Source organism: Pteropus medius, unplaced genomic scaffold, assembly GCF_902729225.1.
Source record: "Pteropus medius unplaced genomic scaffold, Ma_sr-lr_union100, whole genome shotgun sequence".
Lineage (NCBI taxonomy): Eukaryota > Metazoa > Chordata > Mammalia > Chiroptera > Pteropodidae > Pteropus > Pteropus medius.
In genome coordinates, this window is record NW_024343578.1 from 2,729,366 (window position 1) to 2,752,627 (window position 23,262).

A 23,262-nucleotide genomic window follows, 5' to 3' on the forward strand; every position below is an offset into this window, starting at 1 on the left:
CAGCACAATATAAGGAAGAAACTTCTAATAGTTCAAGTCCACCAAAGAAGGAGCAACTTCCCCAGAGGGGTGCACACGGGGACCTTTGGTGGAAGAGCAGGGAAGCCGAGCACAGGATGTTACAAAGACCATGTCGCCTGTCTCCCAGGCCCACACCACATCCCCTAGTCCTACTCAGGCCAGTCCTTAACAACACTCTGCCCTGTGCTGTGTTCTACTGTTGCTGTAACTTGAGTGTCCGGGACTCCTCTATGACTTAAAGGGACAATAGAACCCCTGACTGCTGAGAATTGGACCTTTCCTCATTTTCTGCTCCTCTCCCTGGGCAGCAGCCTAGCACCCTCTCTTAGCTCTGGCAGCCGAGAAGTCTGGTGGCATGAACATCAGGAAGCACAATGCTGAGAGAGTTCAGAGGAAATGGGCAGGAGGGGCTCTTATTACACAGCATTGGTACAGCCATACACCCCTACCCCATGACATTCAAACAGGCTCTTTAGAAGAGAACAAGTGGAAGGCTCTGAGCCACACACAGCCTGAGCCCACCGCTGCCTGAAGCAGTCCTTCACCCGTGACTGTGCCAGCCCTGGGTCCCACCCAGCAACCAGCTGCAGCTCAAGCAAGATCCGGGCCTGCACAGCTGGGGGAGTGGACTTGGCTTCCTGTGGGAAGAGTCCATCCAGGCCATGGCCCCTCTCTCTAGTAATAACAAAAACAAATCTCTGATGTATTTAAATTTTTATTTGAAGTCCTCAAAGTGTCTTTACAGTCACTGTCCCTCAGGCCCCTCACTACTCAGTGTGGGACAAGGAGAACGAGGATTTTCACTCCCATCTCACAAAGACCAAAACTGAGGTTTGCCAACTGCTCTTTCCACTGAATGTCTGATCCCTCTGCCTCCTGGCTCTAGAGATGCATAAAGTGGACATTATTCGGTCGGGATCAGGAAGTGAGGTGGTAGGACAGAATGTACTGCTTACCCCCACATTCTAATTTTTTCCCAGAGCTCCAATTTGGGCGTAGAGAAAGGTGAGATACCCTTTCTGCTCATCTCAGCACATACTACCCCCCATCCCCCAGGAAGCACCGCTCCAGGAAGAAACTCTCTCTGCCTGGAACCAGCCAGCTTCCCTCCTGGAAGCCTCTACACACCCTCAGAGGCTGGGCGCATGTGCCAAACCCTGCAGAGAGCTCCCCAAACCTTGACATTGCCCAGGATTTACAGCCCTGACATCTTGTGCTCACAGAGCCCTGGCTCAGTCAACACTGCTGGAGAGAGAAAGGACTTAGCCTGAAGCCACTGCATCCAAATGGCAGTGCAGGTCAAACGTGACTGCCACAAATACAAAAGGACAACACACAGTTTGCTCTGGAATTTATTATTTCTCAAATGCCCCATAAAATAAATGGGCCACTGAAAATCATGTTGATTTAGAGATAGAATTTTTTCCTTGGGTTGTAATGCTATTTGTTTTAACCAGATCCACGCAAATAAAATTTAGACAAATGCTTTGAAATTTTCACACACATGTGTATGTGTATGTGTACGTACACACACACACACACACACACACACACACACACACACACAAGCATAAAAACCTACAGTGAGCAAGGCCAACAGAATCACTAGGGCTCAGATTTCTAGTAATACAGAGGACTCAGAAATTCACTCACCAAAAATCCCCCAAAACAAAAGAGCAGCATTTATAAAAAGGCAAAAAATAGGGGGAAGTTGAAGAAGTATCCCACCAATTTTTTTATCAGCAGAGGCCAGTCTTTCTTAGATCTAAATTATTTCCCCTACATAGACATAAAGGAAATGAAAAAGAATGGCAAAGCAGCTTGGTTCAAAAACTATTTTTATATTTAAATCTAAATTTTTGGAAAGCATGTACGTTCAGTTTCTGTTCAAGGAAACTAGGTGTCTTATTAAAAGAAAAGAACAATAATGTGTCGTGTTTCACAATAAAAATAAATTTAAATTAGTGGCACTGGCTCAGTTCAAAGTTCATCAAAATCTTTGGCTGTGTTCCAGTTTTCCCTCAATCACCCACAAAAAAGGTCAGGATTAGCCAAGGGGTGTTTTCTCTACATGAGACAAATAGGCTAGAATGGGGCAGTAGGCCTTGGGATGCGGCACCCATCAATAAGATCTGCTTCTCTGCAGAGAAGATGCAGGGAGGGGAAGAAAGCTAACCTGTGACAGCATTCTTCCACAGCAAGTTAGGCACTGGCCCCGAGAAGTGGAGGGGAGCTACTGGCTGGCAAAAGGGACAAGAGAAAATGGGGGACACAGTGAATACATTAAGGAATATATTTAACAATCACATTTCTAATCATATGACTATTCTTTGGGAACTCATTACTGAAATGAACTCCATGGTAAATCCTTTTTTACAAAGGGATTCAGTGCCTCCTGATTTTTCTGTTTGCCAAGTTTTGGGTGTAGTAAGAGATTTTCCCAAAACAATCCTCCACTTTTCATGTCTTTGACTGCTTTCGTTGACATACGAGTCTGTGAAGATGCTTTAAATAGAAAACAGTTTCCATCTTTTGGGAAGATGAACCATTTTCAAAGTAGGTATTTCCTAGATTTTAATGACTAGGTTGAATTATCTGGTATAAACGGCAGATGAACATGACTGTACACACCAAACTTCGGGGACTGGGTGCATGTGGCACTTATCCTGCACAAGAGGAACCGGAATAGGGATGAAGTAAACAAATGTATCATCTGCCTGGTCTTCTTGGATCTCTCCTGGTCCTTTCTGACCACTTGCTCCTTGCACTCTGTACTCCAGCCATCCTAAAGTTCACTCACTTTCTCCAAAGCAGAGACCTCTTTCAGCTCCAGGCCACTGTGTGTTGTTCCCTAATTAAGCCTCAACTGCTCTTCCAGATACCACCCCATTCAGCTGGGTCGGCCTAGAAGGGCATTTCACTAACGTCCTTAGAGTCTCCTGGATAAGAGTCTCACTTGTGTAGAATTTATTTCATAGTCCTGAAATTCTTATTTAATATTCTCTTTTACATACTAGACTTTAAGCTCTGTGAAGGAGGGCCCATGTCTGTTTTATCTTTGTATATCGGTTCCTTATCACAAACCCTGGCCATTAGTAGTTGCTCGATGAGAACATGCTAAGTAAATGTAATGAAGAGTTTTATAGGCTCATGAGGTCAAAGACGTGGATCATGGGCTCCACATTGGATGTACTGGGTCACAAATGCCCACGTAACTTTATCACCTAAAGCCGTACCCATTGTTCTTATTAAAAAGCAAAAACAGAGACAGCCAGAGTCTAGGACAAGTCTAAAAAAGTCACTCATGGAAATACAGTATCTCAGGGTTCTTAGACTGAAATACGCTTTCCTTTCATCGCATCTCCTTGTCTGAGGACAGAAGAGCAGCGCTCACTTTGAAGACTTGGTTTCCATGGCTACGAAGACATTGCAATGCTTCTAGCAGAAAATGTCCCCCAATGATAAGAATCCATGCAGATTGCATGCTAAAAGTTAAAGACTTGTTTCATTCTTTAAAACAAACAAACAAACAAAAAAACATGTTTTAAGAAAAATTCTTCAAAAACATGGCCTCTATTGCCGGGCAACACTTTCTCCGACATTATCAATCAAACGAGCTAAGCCAACATCGCCATTTTTTCACAACAGGTTTCAAATACTGCTACTTAAGTCATTTGATATGCTAGACTTGTCAGAGTCCAGTTTTTAAAGAAAAATAAGGAAAATGTATACCTCATTTCCGACTGAGGAAGGTGGCAAAACCATTAAAAATAAATATGTTTGAAGATACCAGCAACCCCAGGGCATGTCTGACTTATCCACGGACAGTGTGCTGTGTTAAGGGCCTGGTAAAACTGCCTGAAATGGACTGATGGCTGGACCTGCCTGTGCATGGCTCTGCTGGAGGCGCCTGGCTGCAGATAAGCTACTTTGGCCCAGGGAAGAAGCCAGAACTGAGTCCATATGCTGGGATGTCCTCAAAGCAATACCTGTAGGAATTTCAGCCCCAATCCCAGTCAGTAGCCAAGTCAAAGGCAAATCACCCGGTGAGGGGCGCTGAGCAGAGGAGCCTCTCCCACCCAGCAAGAGCCCCTCCTTGAAAGGCACAGTGGGTGGAAGTGCCCAGAATCATCAGACTTAGTTGAGAACAAGGGAACAAGCATCATATTACAGAAGAGGCTCAGGAATTCAGAGAGATCCACATCTACCCCCACACCCAGGAACAGGATCCAAAAGGACAGCTTGAGCTAGAATGGGACTTAGTCATGTGCAGTTTTAAAAGGAAAAAGAAACCAATTTCTCCGAAGCCTCCATATTCCACTGTTCCACTTTTATTTGGGCAATTAATCCTGGGAAGAGAAAGAAACTGATAAAGCATGAAGAATAGAACAGCTCAGGATGTATCAACACAGACTTAGTCTGGGTAGATGGGATCCCATGGGGGTTCTCCCTCACCAGACACAGAACTTTCAACTAATGAGAAAAGCAGCCTTGCGCTCTGGAGACAAGAAGCTTTACGTTTAATTCCTAGCTTACTAGGAATTCCTTATTTACTAGCTGTGTGACTTCGAGAAAAGGGATAAACTTCACTGAGCTTTGCTTTCCTCACCTGTAAAACTGAGGCAAAAACACTTCATTAAAGCAGTAGATAAGTAGCATACAAAGTAGTACATAGAGTAGTATATAAAGCACCTAGCCCAGCACCTGGCATATTATCTTAGCTGCTATATTAACAATTAGAGAAATAAAGAAAAATTCTCTCACACAATCCATTCCCCAGACTTGACAATCAAACCCACAAGTCTCTCCTTCTCATGTGAGAGAGGAACTGTCCCACAGCTATCTTCTGCAACAACTCCTTCATCTCCATCTCCACCACTGCACCCCAGCCTATCACCTCATTCCATCACCTCACACCCATCTCACTGCCACAGCCCCCAGCCCCAGCATCCTCCTCACTCCATTACTCCCTGCAAAGCACCAGCTTTAACATCCAGGCCCAACTTCCCTTCATCACCTTATTTTCAAACACCTCGACAGCTCCTATAGATCAAAGAAAAAAATCCCGCCTCCCTCACTGGACCTTCTCGACTACACATCCATCTTCTGTGCCACTGTTCGTCAGCCAGCGCAGAGCACCCTGGCAGCCTCGCTGGCCAGCTTGCTGGCTCCTGACACATGGGATGCCCCGGACCCTGCTTTTCTTACCACTTGCCGGGATCTGGAATGTGCCCTCCTTTCTTTGTTTCCTTACAAAGGCCCTTCCCTTCCTTCCATGTTCAACCTGAGCTCGGCTTCCTCAGGAAAGCCCTCTCTGACCTACCAACCCTCCTTTATACTCCTAGGGCACACTGGTAGGTACGGATGGTGCTAAAATATACTTGACTGAGAGCCGAAGAGGGAGGGAACAGGACACCTCTGGGTAGGCGGTGTGCCATCGCCCACTGAATTAGAATCCTTCGGATGCAGCAAAAGCTGCTCTGACTCAGAAGCTGAAAAGCCCCAAATGCTTGGAAGCTCCAAAGGTGCCAGCAGATAACTTAAACCAAGATTTATTTTAAAACAGAATTTCAAGGGAATGATCTAGTTCTGAGTGGATTAATATTTTATCCCTGAATCCAAACCAAACTCTTATGACAATCAGACTTAGAAAAATTAGGTTAGTGCTTCAAGTGCCACTCCAAGTCCCGAAAAGATGTGGGGCCCCGAAGAGAAGAGCTGGCACGTGAGTGTTCAGACTGCAAATAAGGCTTTTCAGACTCACAGGGACCACCTCCTAGAAAGGAGACTGCAAGCTGGCCGATGTTAAGCACGCCCCACATTCAGAAAGGTCTCTCTTCAGTTTACAGAGCCCCTTCCCATCCATTTCTCTCCTTGGTTCTTAGGACAGCTCTGTAAGAAAATTTATATGGCAAGTGGGGCTATCCAACTTTAGGGATGAGAAAATCTTGACTTGGAGAAGTGAAGTATATTGACGAAAAGTCACAATTCTGGGAAGAATGGAATCAGGACAAGAGCCAGGAATCCAAACTATAAACTTGATCTTCCCTCACCACACCATGTGGAAGCCAATACCCACAGCACTAGTAATCCCCTCAGCCAAAAGCTCTACTGCGGGCCTGAGCAGCCCTGAGAGATGCCACACACAGCACTGCCACGACCCTCGGCCAGGCTATCCACATGGTATCTGTAGAGACTGAAACTTCTGGCACACACCTCAGGCGAGTTGAGCCCAGACCATGGGGGCTGGACAAAATCACCCCAGACCAAATGAGCCAGGGTCTCTGTTAGCTGAGGACCCTCCCTCATCAGATCTCTCACCACTAAGCCTCTGCTCTCTCCACTAATGACTTCAGCAAATACCTGCTCAAAATGCAACACATACATCTAATGCCCAATCCTCCATCATTTGGTGCACCATAGTCCCCCCACTTTCCTCTGGGCTTCCTTGTTACCGACTCAGTCTTCCTGCACTCATCAGCCCTTCCTTGTGCCCCCTGGAATTACTGCTCCAGAGGGTAAATTCTCCGGTACCCTCATCCTCTTCAAAGGGACCTCCATTTTCCTTGCTTTGACGGAAAGCTTTGATGGTTCACCCTTGAACTTATTGCTTCGCTTCCCTTGTAGTCCTTCCCAATCATACCTACCTCAGGGTCTCAAGGTAGAGTTGAGGGCTTCCTTGCTTTTCTGTTCCTCTTCACATCTAGACCAATACTGCCTCATTCTGCTATAAAAATCAAACAAACGGAAAGCCCTGTTCCTTTGAGGGCAGTGCCAGTGGGCTACGTGACCTTCTCCCCTGCCTGTGTTGTGTTCTACTGAAGACTTAGTCTTCCTTTCCATCCCAAGTTCTATCATTTGGGGGAACTCCAGGAGCCCTTGTTGACTCTGCCAACGCGTGGCTTTTCAACCCCCTGACACATTAATCTCCAATGACCATCTCCTCCATGCCATTTCAGCTGCCCAAACCCACTGCTAAACCTCAAACTTTACCACCCCAAATCACAAATTCAAGCATTCTATTCTCTGGCTACAACTCTTCGCATGCCAGCTGACTTGTTCAACGACTCCCACCATAAACATTTTTAAACTCTTTGGAATGTCCAGTGCATTGATCCCTCCATTTTCTGTTAGGGCTCTCTTTCCCTCTTAATCTACCTTAGATTTCATGATCCATGAGTGATCCATTCAGCAATGTTCCTGCCGAGACCTTAAACCTTCTTCCATCTTTTTATTACACACAGACAGCAAAATTCTCACCCTAATTGGGCTCAAATACTCCTTTCTCCATACCTGGTTATGGGCAACACGGTGACAGAAAGTCATACAATGGGATAGATTGACATCCACATAGATTCATCATCACCAGCTTCGAATACGACCTCAATGCTATCTCTTATCTACCTTGGTTCTCTGGTCCACTCACTCACTCCCTAACGCCCTGTGATGACTATTTTGGTACTTCCTCACTCTCTCACACACATGACTCTGCTACCTGCCCCCTCATCCTCAGTAGCGAACCTCTCCTCCTGCCTCAGAAAAACTAGGAATTAGGTAGGAATATTCCCGGCTTCCCACTACCAAACATATCTGCCCCATTTTCTCTTCTTCTCATTACAAAGACCAGCACCTTCTCTTAACACTACCTGTCTTCTGACATCTTAATAAATTGAGTTTCCAATCTATGAACATGCACCCCTTCATTTTTTTGAGGTCTTTGATTTTCTTCAGCGAGGTTTTGTATAGAAGTCCTATACATCTTTCATTAGATTTAGTCCTAGGATTCTTGGGTTTAGGCTTTTTTGTATCTTCCATATCTCTGCCTAATATTTTGAACATATGGAATACAGTTATGGTTCTTTTCACGTTCTTTTCTGCTAACTCTAACATCTGTATGAGTTCTGGGTCGGTCTCAATTGATTAAATCTTGGCATTATGGGTCATGATTTTCTGCTTTTTTATATCCCTAGCAACATCTGATTGAATGCTAGACATTGTTTTCTCTTGTTGGATGCTAGATATTTTTGTATTCCTATGAATACACTTATGCTAATGCTTTGTTCTGAGATACAGTTAGGTAAGTTGGATCAAACTGTTTGATCCTTTCAGGTTTTGCTTTAATGATTTGTTAGGTTAATCTGAAGCGCTGCCCATTCTAGGGCTAATAACTCCTCACCACTGAGGCAAATCCTTTCTTATCCTTACTCGGCCCAATGTCCTGTGAATCATGAGTTCTTCCAGTCTGGCTGGTGAGAACGAGTAATATTCCTGGCCCTATGTGGGCACTGAGCACCATCCTTTCTAATCCATTTGAATGTTCTTTCCTCAGCCTTAGGTGGTTTCCTCACCTTCCTGTGCACAAAGGCACTCTGCTCAGTGCTGAAGAGGGACGCCTTCTGCTTATCTGTACAGTTCTCTTTCCATGAAATTCTCTCTCCTCAAGTACCGTCTGACATACTTTGGGCACCTAGGTTTCTGTAGACTCTCAGCTTTGTCTTCTCAACTCAAGGAGACCACAGGGCTCTGGCTGGGTTCCTGCTCCTTGTGCCATGGCCCAAAAACTCCTTCTCAAGCCAATAAGCTGTGACAGGCATGGACCTCATTTCGTTTATTTCCTGTTTCTAAGCGATCACTGTCCTTCATGGCCTGATGTCCAGTGTCTTGAAATAATTGTTTTACATATATTGTCTGTTTTGGTTTTACTGTTATTTCAGGTGGGAGGTTAAATCTTGTATCTGTTATCCAATCTTGACCAAAAGCAGAATTTAATTCTATCTAATGGTATTTTAATTTTAATTCTATTTAATGGTATTTTAAAATCAATTTTATCAAGATATGAGTCATAAACAAATGTATACAATTTAAGCTTACGGTTTGGCTAATGTCGACACCATGTAAACAACACCCCAATTGAGATATAGAACACTTATAACACCTCCCAGAAAGTTCTCTCATTCCCTTTCTCAGCCTACTCTTCCTCTTCAATAACCTGATTTCTGTCTTAATGGTTAATTTTGCCTCTTCCAGAACTTCACCATATGTTTTCTGTTGTATCTGGCTTTTTTCCCTCAGTAAATGTTTTTAAGCTTCATTAATAATGTTGTAGTCATACTTCATTTCTTTTTACTGCTGAATGTGTATTCCATGTCTGAATACACCACGATTTGCTTGTCTATTTACCTGCTGATAGACATCTGAGTTGTTCCAATTTGGAGCTACTAAGAACAAAGCTCTATGACTATTCACATACAAGGCGTTTTGTGGACATGGGTTTTCATTTCCCTTGGGAAAATACCTAAGAACGAAACTGCTAAACCATATGTTTCATATACATAAAGTATATATTTATGAGAAATTAACAAATTTTTCCAAAGTGGTTGTACCATTTTGTTTCTATGAGCAATGTATGAGCGTATCAGTCACTCTATACTCTTGCCAACACTTGATACTGCCAGTCTTTGTCACTCCACTACATATTAGACTTTTCATAGTCTACTATGTAGAATATCATTGAAGTTTTAACTTGTACTTCCCAGATGACTAATGATACTGAACATCTTAACATGTACATTGGCTATTTGTATATATTTTTTCGTGAAATATGTTTAAGTCATTGCCAACTTTTAATCTGGTTATCTCATTTTTTAAGAGTTCTTTGTGTATTCTAGATAGCAACCCTTAGTCAGATGTTATGTATTGTGAATATTTTCTTCCATTGTGTGATTTCTTTTCAATTTCTTATTTCTGAAGGGCAGAAATCTTATTAGATCTGTGATCTTTTTAATTAGATCTATGATCCATTTCGAATCACTGTATGTATTAGCTCATAAAATGAACTAACATTCTAGTTGTTGGTTTTTTTTTTTTGCAGACGGATATCCAATTTTTCCATCATTTTACTGAAAAGATAATTCTACCCTTTCTTCACTAAATTATTTAGCACTTTTGTCAAAAAGCAATTGACCATACACATGTATTCCTGGATCTTCTTTTCGATTTAATTGTTCTATCTTTATGTCAAAACAACATGTAGCTTTATGGTAAGTCTTGAAATCAGGTAGTGTAAGTCCTCCAACTCTATTTTTTGACAAAGATTGTTTTAGCTTTAGGTCTTTTGAAATTATATATAAGTATTACAATCATCTTGTCTGTTTCTTTTAAAAATGGCTATTAAGATATATGAGTGGCACAGCACTGGATGCATAAATATGAAGAATGCACAAATAAATTCAACATCTTAGCAATACTGAGTCTTCCAATCCATAATCATAGAATATTATTTATTTAAATCACCTTTAATTTTATTCAGTGTTTCATTGTTTTCAGTATAGGTCTTCGATATCTTTTATTTTTATTCTTAAGTACTTTAATTTGTTGATACTGTTGTAAATAATATTTTCCTCAAATTTTATTTTCCACATGTTTGTAGCTTATATATAGGAATAAAATTTATTTTTATATACTAACCTTGTATCCTGTGACCTTGCTATATTCACTTATTAATTCTAGTAGGTTTTTGGCTAATTCATTAGGACTTTCTATGTAGACAATCATGATTTCTGTGACTAGAAATAGTTTTTGCTTTCTTTGTAATCTTTCTGCCTTTCATATCTTTTGCTTGCCTTAATGTACTGGTCAGTACTTCCAACATAATGTTGAATAAAAGAAGTGAGACGGGAATGATTACCTTGTTTCTAATCTTAGAAAAAAAGCATCAGTCTTTCACTATTAAGTATGACATCAGTTATAGTTTCTTTGTAGAAGGCCTTTCTCGGGTTAAAGTTCTTAAATAGTCTTAGTTTGCTGAGATTTTTGTTGTAAATGGTTATAAAATATTGTCACTTGCATATTCTTCATTTATCAAAATGGTCATATGACTTTTCTCCTCCATTCTGATAATGCGGTAAATTACAATGTTTGATTTTCCAATAGTGAACCAACCTTATATTTCTAGTACGAACCCCACCTGGTCATGAGGTTTTATTCTTTTAATATTGCTAGAGTCAATTTGCTAATATTTGAGAATTTTTGCATCTATGTTAATGAAGGATAGTGTTCTTTTTCTGTTATGTCTGTTAAGTTTTGGTACTGAGGTTATTCTGACCTCAAAATGAGTTGGGAAATGTCTACTCCTTCTCTATTATCTAAAAATAACTTTTTCTAGAAAGGGTATTTCTTTCTAAATTGGTCGACAAAATTCATTTTTGACATCATCTAGGCCTCCAGTTTTGAGAGGTTTATGATTCTGAATTTAAAAACAAATATAAAGCTCTTCGGGTTTTTATTTCTTCTCAAGTCAATTCTAAGGTATGTTTTTCAAGGAATTTGACTATTTCTCATAAGGTATTGTGTTTATTTACAAAATTACTCTATTGTATTTTAACGTCTGTAATATCTCTGTTGATGTCCCCTCTTTCATTTCTAATAGTGATAATTTATAATTTGTTCTTTCTAATTAGTCTTGCTAGAGATTTTTCAATTTTATCAAGCTTTTTAAAAAACCCACTTTTGTCTTTGGTAATTTTACCTATTATTTGCATTTTTTTTTTTTTTACTTCTGTTATATTTTTCTACTTTCTTTGGATTTAATTTGTTCTTTTCCTAGATTTTCATTTTTAATTTTTCTTATTTTTATAATCTTGGAATTTTTATTTTATTTATTTGTTCATTTATTTATTTTTGGCGAGGCAACCCTTGGTTGACCTCACAGATTGCAAGGACCTTGTCAGCTTAAAATCTCTTATTTTTTTATTTTTTACGTCTACAGCACCTGGTCTTCCTGGGTGGTCTCCCATCCAAGTACTAACCAGTCCCGACCCTGCTTAGCTTCCAAGATCAGACAGGAATCGAGACTGTTCAGGGTAGCATGGCCGTAGACAACTTTTCCTAGATTTTAACATGAGAATGTAGGTCACTGAATTTAAACCTTTCTTCTTTACTGATACAGGCATTTAAAACTATAAATTTCCTTCTGTGTACTGCTTTAGATGAAAAATGCAAACTCTGAGATGTATTTTCAGTATCAATTTAAAATATTTTCTAATTTTTATTGTAATGTTTTTCTTTGAATTGTAAGTTGTTTAGAAATGTGTCATTTAATTTTCAAATATTTAGAGGACTTTCTCGACAGTTTATTGTTATTAATTTCTATTTTAAACCTATTGCAGTTAGAAAAAACATACTTTATGTCAATTTTTTGAGATTTATTGAGACTTTTTTTACAGCTCAGATGTGGTCTGTCTTGGTGAACGTTCCATGTACTCTTGAACAGAATGTGCATTCTGCAGTTATTTGTATAAGTATTAATTAGGTCAATTTGGTTGATAGTGTTTTGATATTATCTATACTTACTGTTATTCATCTCCTTGCTCTATTATTGAAAAAGGATAAAAATTTTTACCTATATAAATTTATTCACCTAATTTTGACAATTTTTCCTTCATGTATTTTTAAAACTTATTAAGTATAAACACATTTGATATCATCGTGTCTTCTTGATGAATTGACCCTTTTATCATTACGAAATGTCTCTACCTCTGAAATATTTCTATCTCTGGAAACACTCCTTAAAGTCCACTTTGTATATTTGGTATTAACATAATTACTCCATTCATTTATTTTTAGTCTGTTTTTATATTTATCAATCTTACATTTTTATTCAGCCTAAAAATTTCTGTCTTTTAATTAAAAGGTGTCCATTTTCATTTAATGCAATTATTGATATGGTTGCATTTATGTCTACCATCTTGCTATCGGTTTTTTGTTCATCCCATATGTTCTTTATTCCTTTCCTGCTTTATTTTAGATAATTGAGTACTATTACTATTTAGGATTCCACTTTATCTCTTCTTTTGGCTTTTAAGATACCACTTTGTTTTATTTTTTAACCACTGCTCTAGAGATTATCATATGCATTCTTAATATATCACAGTCTACATATAATGTGAAATATAATTTAGCTCCCTTGTACATTTTGTTTTATTGTCACATAATTTACTTTTACATGTTATAGTCCTCATAATACAATGTTATTACAGTAAGTCATCATTTAACATTGTCAATAGGTTCTTGGAACTATGGCAAATGATGTATAATGAAGTCAATTTTACCGTAGGCAAATAGACAAACAAAAGTTAAATTCCTATGGCATTTTATCAACGTTATAACAAAATAACATTGAACAAAATGACATTAAATGAAGCGTTATTCGAAGACTGGCTGTATTTTTACTTTAAATGATTATTTTTTCCAAGATTAATTTATTTTAATTTTTTTATGGTGACATTGGTTAACGAAATCCAGTAAGTTTCAGCTGTACATTTTAACTGTAAGGCATGTATATATATACTTACACTGTGTGTTCACTTCTCATAGTTAGATTTGTCACCACATATTTGACCCCCTTTACCGCACCTCTCCCCACCCACTTACCCTGTGGTTTAAATGATCATCCTTTAAAGAAACCTAGAAATGAAGAAAATTCTATCTTTATCTTCTTGTTTGCCACTTTGGGCATTCCTTATTTTTTTTTAACATATATTTTTTATCTGGTATTATTTTCTTTAGCTTGAAAAACTTCCTTTAACACTTTTTTAGTGCAGATTTTCGGGTGACCAATCCTTTTGGCTTTTGTCTAAAACTTTATATTACTTTTTAAAGAGCTTTTTTGTTGAATACAGAATTCATTTTTTCTTTCAGCTTTTTAAAGATGCCATTCACTGTCCTATGGCTTGCACTATTTCTGAAAATAAGTGAGTAAATATTATTTTACCGCAGTATGTAATCATCTTTTCCCCATCGATTTCTTTTAAAATGCTCTATTTTTTATTTTTGACAATTTGATGTGCCTAGGTGTGCTTCTCATTGTGTTTATACTGCTTGGGGTTTGTTAAGCTTCCTGGATTTGTGAATTTATAGTTTTCACAGAATTTGCAAAATTTTCAGCCATTCTTTCTTCAAAAATTGTTTTCTTCCCCAATCTCTCTTTCTTCTATTTGTGGGACTCCAATTTCACATATATCAGATTGTTTATTATTGTCCTAGAGATCACAGTTTTCACTGATCTTTTTTTCCTTCCGCGTCCAATCCACTATGTATTTATTTCAGATATGGTATTCCATTTCTCTGCTGAGAATTGCCATCCTTTATTATGTCCATCCTTTCCTTTTATTTCTTGAATAGGTTTACAGTAGCAATTTCAAAGCCTTTGACTGCTAATTGCAACATTTCTGTCATCTCCTAATGTGTTTCTACTAACTTTCTCCCCACTTGATTATGGATGTTTTCCTGCTTTTCACATCCTGTAGCTTCAGTGATGTGGGGAAACATTTGGAGAAAGGCTGAATTTTGGTGTCTTCCCTTAATGAGTGTTGACTTTTGTTTTGGCAGCTGTTTAATTAATTGGCCACTTAGCTTGATCCTTTTGAAGCTTGTTTACAAGCTTTGTTAGGGCAGGTCTAGAGTGGCTCTTACTCCAGGGCTAAAGTAGCCCCGCCCTTAATGCCTGGCTTTTCTGAGGTCTCAAATGAATGTCAAATGTATTCATCAAAGTCAATCCATTCCAGCCCCTCAGAAACCCCTGTCTACCAGCACTATGAAATTTCCAGCAGCTCACAGCTTTCTAGTTGCTATTCTTTACCATGCCTCAATAGTCTCACTTGGCACATGGCAACTTAGTATATTGTCAAATATTTAAGAGAATCTCTATTCACCTTTCCAGAGCTCCTTCTCTGTACACCTCTCTCCACTACTCTGTCCTGAAAATTTCAGCTGTCTCAGCAGTCCAAACTCTGCTCTTTGCCTCTTCAGCAAATAGACTGCTGTCCTCTGCTGGGTTCTGACTCCCTGTGCCACAATGTTAAGTGTCTCCAGGCAGAAAGCCAGGACAATTACGGGACTTCATGTTTCCTTTCTTTTAGGGATCCCAATCTATGGTGCCTATTTCCATCTTTGGAAAAAGTTTTATAGTTCTTGACAGTGAAAGGTTAACTCTGGCACTGTATCTACGTTGTGACTGACAGTGGATTACAATAGTCTTAAATTGGCTTCCCTACATCAGGTCTTGTATCCAACTTGTCTATACATACTGCTGTGGCCAGAGTGATTTTTATATGCAGATTTTCCCAACATTTCATCAAGAAAATGTTCAAACATTCATAGAAGTATAAAGAATTGTACGGTGAACACTTAGGTCTACGATCTAGATTCCACAATTAACATTTTCTGTATTTTCTTTATCACCTATCTATCCAACTTTGCATCTATCTACAAAATCATCTTATTTTTTGAAGCATTTTAAGGTAGGCTAAAGACATCAGAACACAGAATAATTTTAATAAAACAAATATAAATCACATTATTCCTGCTTAAAATTCATCAGTGGATTCTTTTACCCTTTAGCTAATTAACCCAAATTTGTGACATGATCTGGATGGACCATTGTGATCTGGGCTCTGCTGATCAGTCATCTTTTTTCTACCCTCCTTTCCCTGCTCCCCAGATGCCCGCTCTGCTCCTTCCTATTGTATGGCCTTTGCATGGGTTTTTGCTTTCATTGGAACACTCTTCCCCGGCCTCTTCTCCTATCCTGCCTGGATATGATGGCTATTCATTCATTCTTCTCTTCCTCCAGGACGCTCCCCACACCCCTAGGTATCAGTTGTGCCCATTAAACCCTCTTTATAGCACCATGTACCTTTCTTTTCCAAGAATTTATAAAAGTTTGTAATTATAATTTGTCTCCCCCATCAAATATAAACTTGATCAAAGCAAAAACTCATTGTAACCTTAATGCCTAGTAAGGTGCTTGGCAAATACATCTACTACTATGTAGACACTCAAATTAAATGAATGAATTCAAGTCATTTTTTTCCCTAAGAAGTCTAAAACAAAGAGAAAAGTATCTAGCAAGATTTTCTGCTCCTTATTAGTCTGTTACATTGAACCTAAACAGGTAGTATAGGGCCAGCCCTAAGTACTGCCTCTAGGTCAAGCATAATGGTCCAGGTCCACATTATTGAGAAAAAGCATCATTAAGAAAGATCTCCAAAGACAGGAAATCCACTCAGTTTCAGTGAAAGGTTCTTCTAGATAGCCAATCTAAATTCTCATAATACTGTGGATCTATATCTTCATTCAATTCTCAGAGATACAGTTCTCAATCTCAGAGTTTTGTTTCAGAGAAAATATTTTTTCATAGAATATTAAGCATTTAAAACCAATGTCCAACAACTCACTCTGTATCTCTCCCTATGTGCTCTTATCTCACACGCCAGGAAATGATGACGTTTCTTTGCTCTGAGGGACCTGTGAATGTTGTCTCAAATGGGAGGATACTTATGCCTTGGGTGCATAGATTTGCTGAAATATTAAAATGGAACTCCAGAAAAGGCATGACTGCTGAACTTTAATAAAGAAGTGTTCCCTGTAATTTTGGACATATTGGTCTTTGAATACTGAACTGCCTTGCTATATACCAATATTTTATCTCTACAGGCAATGTTACTAGCCTGTAAAATAATATTACACAGAAGGAAAAAAAAAAAAAAAGACTGGCATAAGGTTGACACTAGCATAGAATCTTAGAGGCAATCACCAATGTATTTCTCACAAGAAATCAAATTATTAAATTCATAAATATCTTTTCCATTGTAAAAGTGATAGCAATTGTTAACGCCATCAATTGAATAGGGAACACAGGAAAATTATGGCTTTAATTTCAACCATTAAGGTAACAGCAGCTTTATGAAGAGCTGAGTCTGTACAAGAAATCACTGCAATGAATTCTCTTCCCCCAGGATTTGGGATCAACAGACTAAACACCCTGCTCTGCAACACGGATGCCCTCAACTACCTCACCCCTTCTCCTGAACTGAAAATCGATCAATGAGAGCGTAGTGGAGGGGAGTCTGCTGATGGAGCAGATGCCTGGGACAGAGCTCTCCATCAGCAAAATGGGTGCCCAGGAAGGCACATGTGGCCAGAGGTTCCTCCTGGGTCCTCGGAGGTGTTTGTTATGCATTATAAAGAAGAACTCGGTCAGGGACAGATGATAGCCACAGCTGACAAGTGAGAGAGCTCTACTGAATCTGTCCTAGTGCCTGGCTGCTGGCCACTGCTGTTGCCAGGGAAACAGACGTCAGCTTGATGGAAACAAGGATCAGCGAAAACTTTCACTTACCTCGTTTCCACTGATCCCGACAGCCATTTCTATGGAAACAGTAGCTGCGAGCCAGCGGCAGAGAGGTTACCACTCACTTGTTAATGTCAGGTGTGGCTACCAGCCTGTGCACTTCAGGTACCATGGTACCAACAGCACCAGGATCCAGCTGTCAGCTACCCCCGACAGCCTTTTAACTCTGCAACAAGAAAGTTCAGTGTTTAAAAGTATATATAAATGTTTAGCTTGGTTCTTCATCAGAAAAAGGAAATTTAGTATTCTTCCATTTGAAGCAGAAGCAGAGCTTAATTATTCTACCAAAGCCAAACCATGTGAAGCTACTAATGGACCATGGATCTCTCCATGGATCTCAGCATTCAATACCATTCACGACATTACTTCCAAGTTCAAGAAAAGAGTCACCCAACTGTGTGGACAAATCTTTCACATATTAGCCTAGACAAACCAAAGATAAATCCAGCGAAGTGTTTGGAAGTATTTTGCTATAAGTGATTATTAGGGGTGCCTTTTCTTGGAATTCTGGCAGTCTGATCAGCACTAATTACATAACAGGAAAAAATCTTCTTTTAATTGTACAAACTATCTACCAAGAACCCTACACCACTTATTTATTTTTAAACTAAACCTCTTTGTGCTTTGTCTGTTGGTCAAGATATGAAATTAACTCATGAACTCAGCACAGTTTTATTCTGTAATATAATGGTAACCAATCATACTGATAGCCTGGCTATCCCATCACCTAACAATATCACTTTCAATGTTTCAGGCAATTTGGCTACTCTTCCAAGATGCACGTATGTCAGAAAAGTATGTAGAACAAGAAATTCTGTTGTTCCTTTTCTTTCAGCAGATGCTGGTAAAGTGTTGAATGAGAGCAAAATCTAATCTCAGTCATGAATAATTTATAAGACTGCTTCTTCCTAGAGGGTACGTCTCCACTTAGAAAATATCCACAAGCAACACAACCACCCTCCGCCCTGATATGTTTTGCCTCCTGAGCCAGTATTCAAGTGGAAGAAATCAGAGGCAATCTCTGATTTACCATAGCTCATAATGGTGTGAATTTAAATGGATCAAGGTTCAAATTATGATGCCCCAAACCCGATCCCAGTCTGTAAAATTCTGATACAATACAGTTGACAGCCCCACCATTACCACCATCTTCCCTCTCCCTTCTCTCTACACCAGTAGTTACACAAGAAAAGTAGCCATGCTTGGGTCTCTGTGTAGGCCCTGGGATCTGATGCAACTAGTATGCAGTAGAGGAAGGGAGCAATAGCGAAATTCGGAATGATCAACTGGTTTAAAAATGGCTATTCTATAATGCTTTCCCTCATTCATGTTTTCTCATTCATGTTCCCTCTGAAGTTAAACAGGCCTCTAGTGATATCAAATTGGATTAATGATTTAAAAAGATAACCTGTGACCTGGTAGATCTGGAACTTATTGGGAAACAAAGAACACGAATTAACTTAGAACTGAATGATTTCAAATTTATAGACATGGGCTGGATTTACATTCAATCTTATGTCATAAAATCTGGTTTACAAAGAGCATTTATCTTATAACAACATGCAAGGCTGCTTAAGAAAGTGTTTCAAATATTTTTCATAAGATGTTAGTAAAACAAAAGTTTTGAAACCATAGGTGAACTATAAATGATTTTAATCTATTCTTTAAAGCCAACCCAGTAGGTGGTTTGTGTAGTCATACCCTTAGTAATCAATCATTGGCCTGGCTTATGTCACTATATATAACAAATATATGTGTGATAAAACATTAAAAAATATTATGACTTTGACTTTTCACTAATTCAGGCCTATCTTAGTCAATTATTATTCATTGGTTTAAAAGGACTGAGTTGATTAGTTTAGAGTCAAATTCCCTTTTATATACTCTAATTTGAGCCATCACGATAATAACCAGGCGCTCTATGCTCTTTAGTTCACTAAATCCTCACACAACTACACAGGTTGGTATTATTCATTCCATTTCACAGATCAGACAAGTGAGGCTCAAACAGGTAAGCAATCTGTCCCAAATCTCAGTTGCTAAAAGGTAGAGCAAAGACACAAATCTTGGTTATCTAACTCTAAAGCTGCCATGTTTAACCACTACGTTACAGAAATGCCACTACCTTCTATTGGTACAAAAAAATCACTGCCAGATAGAACCTGAATAACAACAATTCAGCTCTGCATAATTCTTTACAGCCGACAAAGAACCTCTGTAGCTGCCTCTTGGAGGGCACAGAATAGAGTATCAACATGTGTACAAAGCATGTTTCCCTTGGTCACTTCCTGATAAATCCATAAAATAGTATACTTTAGATAATTTCCAAAGGGTCCCCTTGGTTATTCCTACTTCACCCAGAGAGGAGATCCATGCATTCAATATAAAGATACATTAAATGAAGAAAAACCTTTGTATATTTTTCAAAGCACTTCTAACTTCACTGGCTGATTTAAAGCCAGCCACCCTGTGGGGAGGTGGCACATAGGATCATCCCTATTTGAGAGATGAGGAGACTGAGGCTCGGAGTGAAGTCCCAGAGCTAGTGGGTGACACTGGCAGGACCAGAACCCAGGTCTTCTAGTTCCCTTCTCATCTACCAGTCCCTTCTTCAGGGTCTGAACCACAACTCGGGGGCCTAGAGAGCCCTCTATCTTGCTGCAGGTGTACCTGGCATCGGGTGGGTTCTGCAGGTGAAGAAGCAAGCCCACTGCCCAGAATCCCCCTTTGCCCTGGGAATCTGGCAGTGATCCTAAAGAAACAAAGCACTGAAATACATGTTCTCTTATTTTGCCAACTTACTGACCAAAAAAAACTCAAAAAGGACAAGGAGTTAAACGAACAATTTTAAAAGTGAAAAGGCCAGCATGAGAGGAGAAATAATCTGTCTGAATTGTAGATTTAAATAAGACATTCTTTCCAATCTCCGGTCATAATGGGACCATCTCCTCAATGACAACTTAACATGAAACTGCAACAGGAGTTACAGACATTCTCGGCTCCTCCCACCGAACACTATCATCAGAGATAAAAGTCTTCATCCATGTTCACGCTTGGCTACACAGGATGTGCAGTTAATAAACTTCATACTCACCTTGAGAAAAATGGCCTATTGTAAAAGCAAAAATTTTTTCCCCAAAGCATCAATTTTAGAATGCTTTTAAAATGTACCAACAACAAATCAAGAGGCAGATTAAAATCAGTTCAAGAATACAATAGGATGGCATGGCCACACACAAAGAGACGGGACCAAGGAGCAGAAATAAATATATCTGAAAGGCTGAAAGACTTAAAGACACACAGCATCATTTCATGATGCTTCATCCAAAGGCAAAAGCATAGTCTTAAGTTTCTAATATGAGAGGCTTTTAATTCAGCGCTTTGGGGATTATGTTTGTGTTGGTCTGATGGTCCCTAAGGGGCTTTGCAACATAAGTCATCTTCCTTTTAACATTTACATCCTTCTAGTTTTGTAATTCCTCTAGTGTTCCCTACAAAAAAATGTGAAGAATCCTAAGATTAAAATAAAAATATTTTTAAATTTGCTTTACTAAGAAAATGAATACGAATGGCCCATTTTGATTTTTTGTTACTTGGGAGAAAGTCAAGGGGGAGTAGCTGTGCTGAGAAGCCCAGGTAATTGTTAGGGGAGGTAGGAGCATGCCAGCCCCTCATCGGTTTCCCCATAGACACTTTACCATCTCTCAAGATCTGGCTCATAGCCCCTTGGTCTACACTTCTACCCTAGCTTTGCCATCCTGCACTGCTTAACAACAGTCTCCCCCACTAGACGACAAATGTCTGAGCACAAGGCCTCCGTCTGTGTCTTAGACATCCTGGCACCCCTGGCCGCTGGCCCAGAGCCGGGCATTCAACAGAACTCAGGAAATGCTGGCCAAATCAGCCAACAGGGATGAAAAGCTCTGCTTTGCAGGCCTGGTTCTTACTTTACACAAAATACTCCTCAGCATTTCCTACGAAAGTGGCCTTAAGGGTGGAGTAGAGTCAGCATGCAGCTTTTGGGAGCTGGGGCACAACATGAAGTGACAGTGAAAAATCACTGGGAAGTCTTGGATTTTATTTGCAAAATTTACGTGTCATTTGTATTCTTCTTCGTAACGGATCTAGTTTTGTTTTGATATAAAAATGTTTTTTTAAGTTACTTATTATTTCCCCCAAAATATATTTCAGTGAACTGATTGTTCCATGAAGGTACATGCCTTTTTTTATCCTCCAACTTTGGGTACCCCCATGACGGTGCATGTTTAATGCCCACCATTGTAACAAGGAGCCCTTCCTCCCATCTTTTCCTTTTTATTTTTTTAAGCTGCTTCATCATGCCAGGCGATGGTTCCTGTTCTGGAAAGCTCAGAGATAAGGCATGTCACTGGCACTGTTAAAATTAGTGGTTTCCATGGCCTCAGTTTAGTTAGGTTTAGGTGACATGGAGTGCCAAGGAATTCACAACAGACTTGCTTTTGACCTTGTACAGGCTGTTCCTGTGGCAAAATCAAGCACAATGCTATTCCTCCAGGGAGAGATTCCACCTTTACAATCCCAACACCAACCTAAGGCCACGGAGGGTTCATTAGGAGGAAGGCTCTTTTAAAGTTTTAAGTGGAAGCGCATGAGGCTCAAGGAAAGGTTTGTCTGTAGTAGGAAGCTTTGGTAGGGGTAGGGGTAGAGGGTGGGGGGGTATGCTGTCACATCCCAACTCAGTCCCAGTCCACCCCCTCCCCACTCCTCTCACTGTGGGCCATTTCTAGATAGGGTCTTCTCATGAGTGTGTCCATGAAGTAAAACTGACCACACTCAGCCAAGGAGAATTCCAAAATTGTTATCCCCCGAAAATGGACAAGGAGGTTACAGGGAAGATGAGGAAAGGAAGCAGAGATGGATAACTCAGCTTTCTGCTCTGGAAAAGGCAGTGTTGAGAAAAATGAGATAAAGGTCTCCACACTGACTCATCATTCCATGAAGACATCACTTCCCTGAGATATAAGCTCAGAAAGAGGAAGATAAAGTGAGTGAAGAGAAGATAAACTTCTAGCTCCCTTCCCTGGGGTACTGCCCTTTCTGGAGGGTCTGCAGGATGATGGGGATGCGAAGCTGCCCCAGGGTCTCTTGGATGGCAACTACAGGCAGGGCAGAGCCCAGAAACACCGGGGTCCCCTTTTCTAGAACGTTAATCATAGAGCTGAGGTTAACAAAATGAAATTCCAAAAATGGTGACTGAGTGACAAGGACTATGATAAGACCAAAAGACATGTACGTGCAAAAAGTTGATCATTACTCTACATTTAAATAAAGATTCTACCAGTTAAGATTAAAAATGAATTAGAGGGAAAATTCTCACAGTGACAGCAGCAGAAAATCAAGCTAATAAATGATCCTGATCAGAAGGATGTCAGACTTTGAAGTCTGTTCAGCCTTTATGTGCTAATCTAGGCTTATTTCTCCTTCACAATGAAATCTGAAACACCATGGAAATATTTAAGATACACTGTGGGTAATTTCAAAGAGCCAGGTTATGTACCAATGGAAATAAAACCACAAGATGCCCTTTCCTGGGGGAGAACAAGGTTGGGACTCCTTTTTCTCACTGGTAATCCACTTCTACACATTGGCAAATTAATGTGACTGGCTTCAGGGAAACGTTTTCATTAAATTAATAGTGCTTGGCAAGCATCAGAAACACAAAATCTCACAGACGCAGGCAGAAAGAATCACAGTTCAATCCAAAAGCAACACACAGAGGGGACATCAGAGTCCACACGCATGCAGAGGAGCCACAGAGGGCAGCTGGGAGACACACAGAGCCGCCTCACACATGGCAGCAGCACGGAGTGCAACATGGATCCAACTGCTTACCCACTAAGGACACCAAGAACCAGGTTAAGGACGAAAAATGAGCCAAGGATGATCAGACTAACAAAATACACCCATGGCCATTCCCATCCTATCGCATCATTTACCTGTAAAATGTAAGGAGATCAGTTATCAGTTATCTATCGACTAAAGAGCAGAGCCCCAGGAGCAGCTGCCAGACA

The 23,262-nt window shown here is 39.8% G+C and overlaps 1 protein-coding gene and 1 pseudogene across 6 annotated transcripts in view; both read right to left on the minus strand.

The window, feature by feature from the left end:
• The window catches only part of CACNA1D (calcium voltage-gated channel subunit alpha1 D), a 299,481-nt gene that overhangs the window by 108,860 nt on the left and 167,359 nt on the right, over window positions 1-23,262 (minus strand). For 3 of the 6 annotated variants that reach the window (XM_039867426.1, XM_039867431.1, XM_039867428.1), the window contains exon 8: window positions 23,084-23,187. The exons of the other annotated variants lie outside the window; for them this stretch is intronic. In XM_039867426.1, coding sequence (XP_039723360.1) covers window positions 23,084-23,187 — 104 coding nt within the window. The remainder of the gene's footprint in view (window positions 1-23,083; window positions 23,188-23,262) is intronic. 6 annotated transcript variants of the gene reach the window in all.
• LOC120606367 (uncharacterized) lies at window positions 11,780-11,899 on the minus strand (annotated as a pseudogene).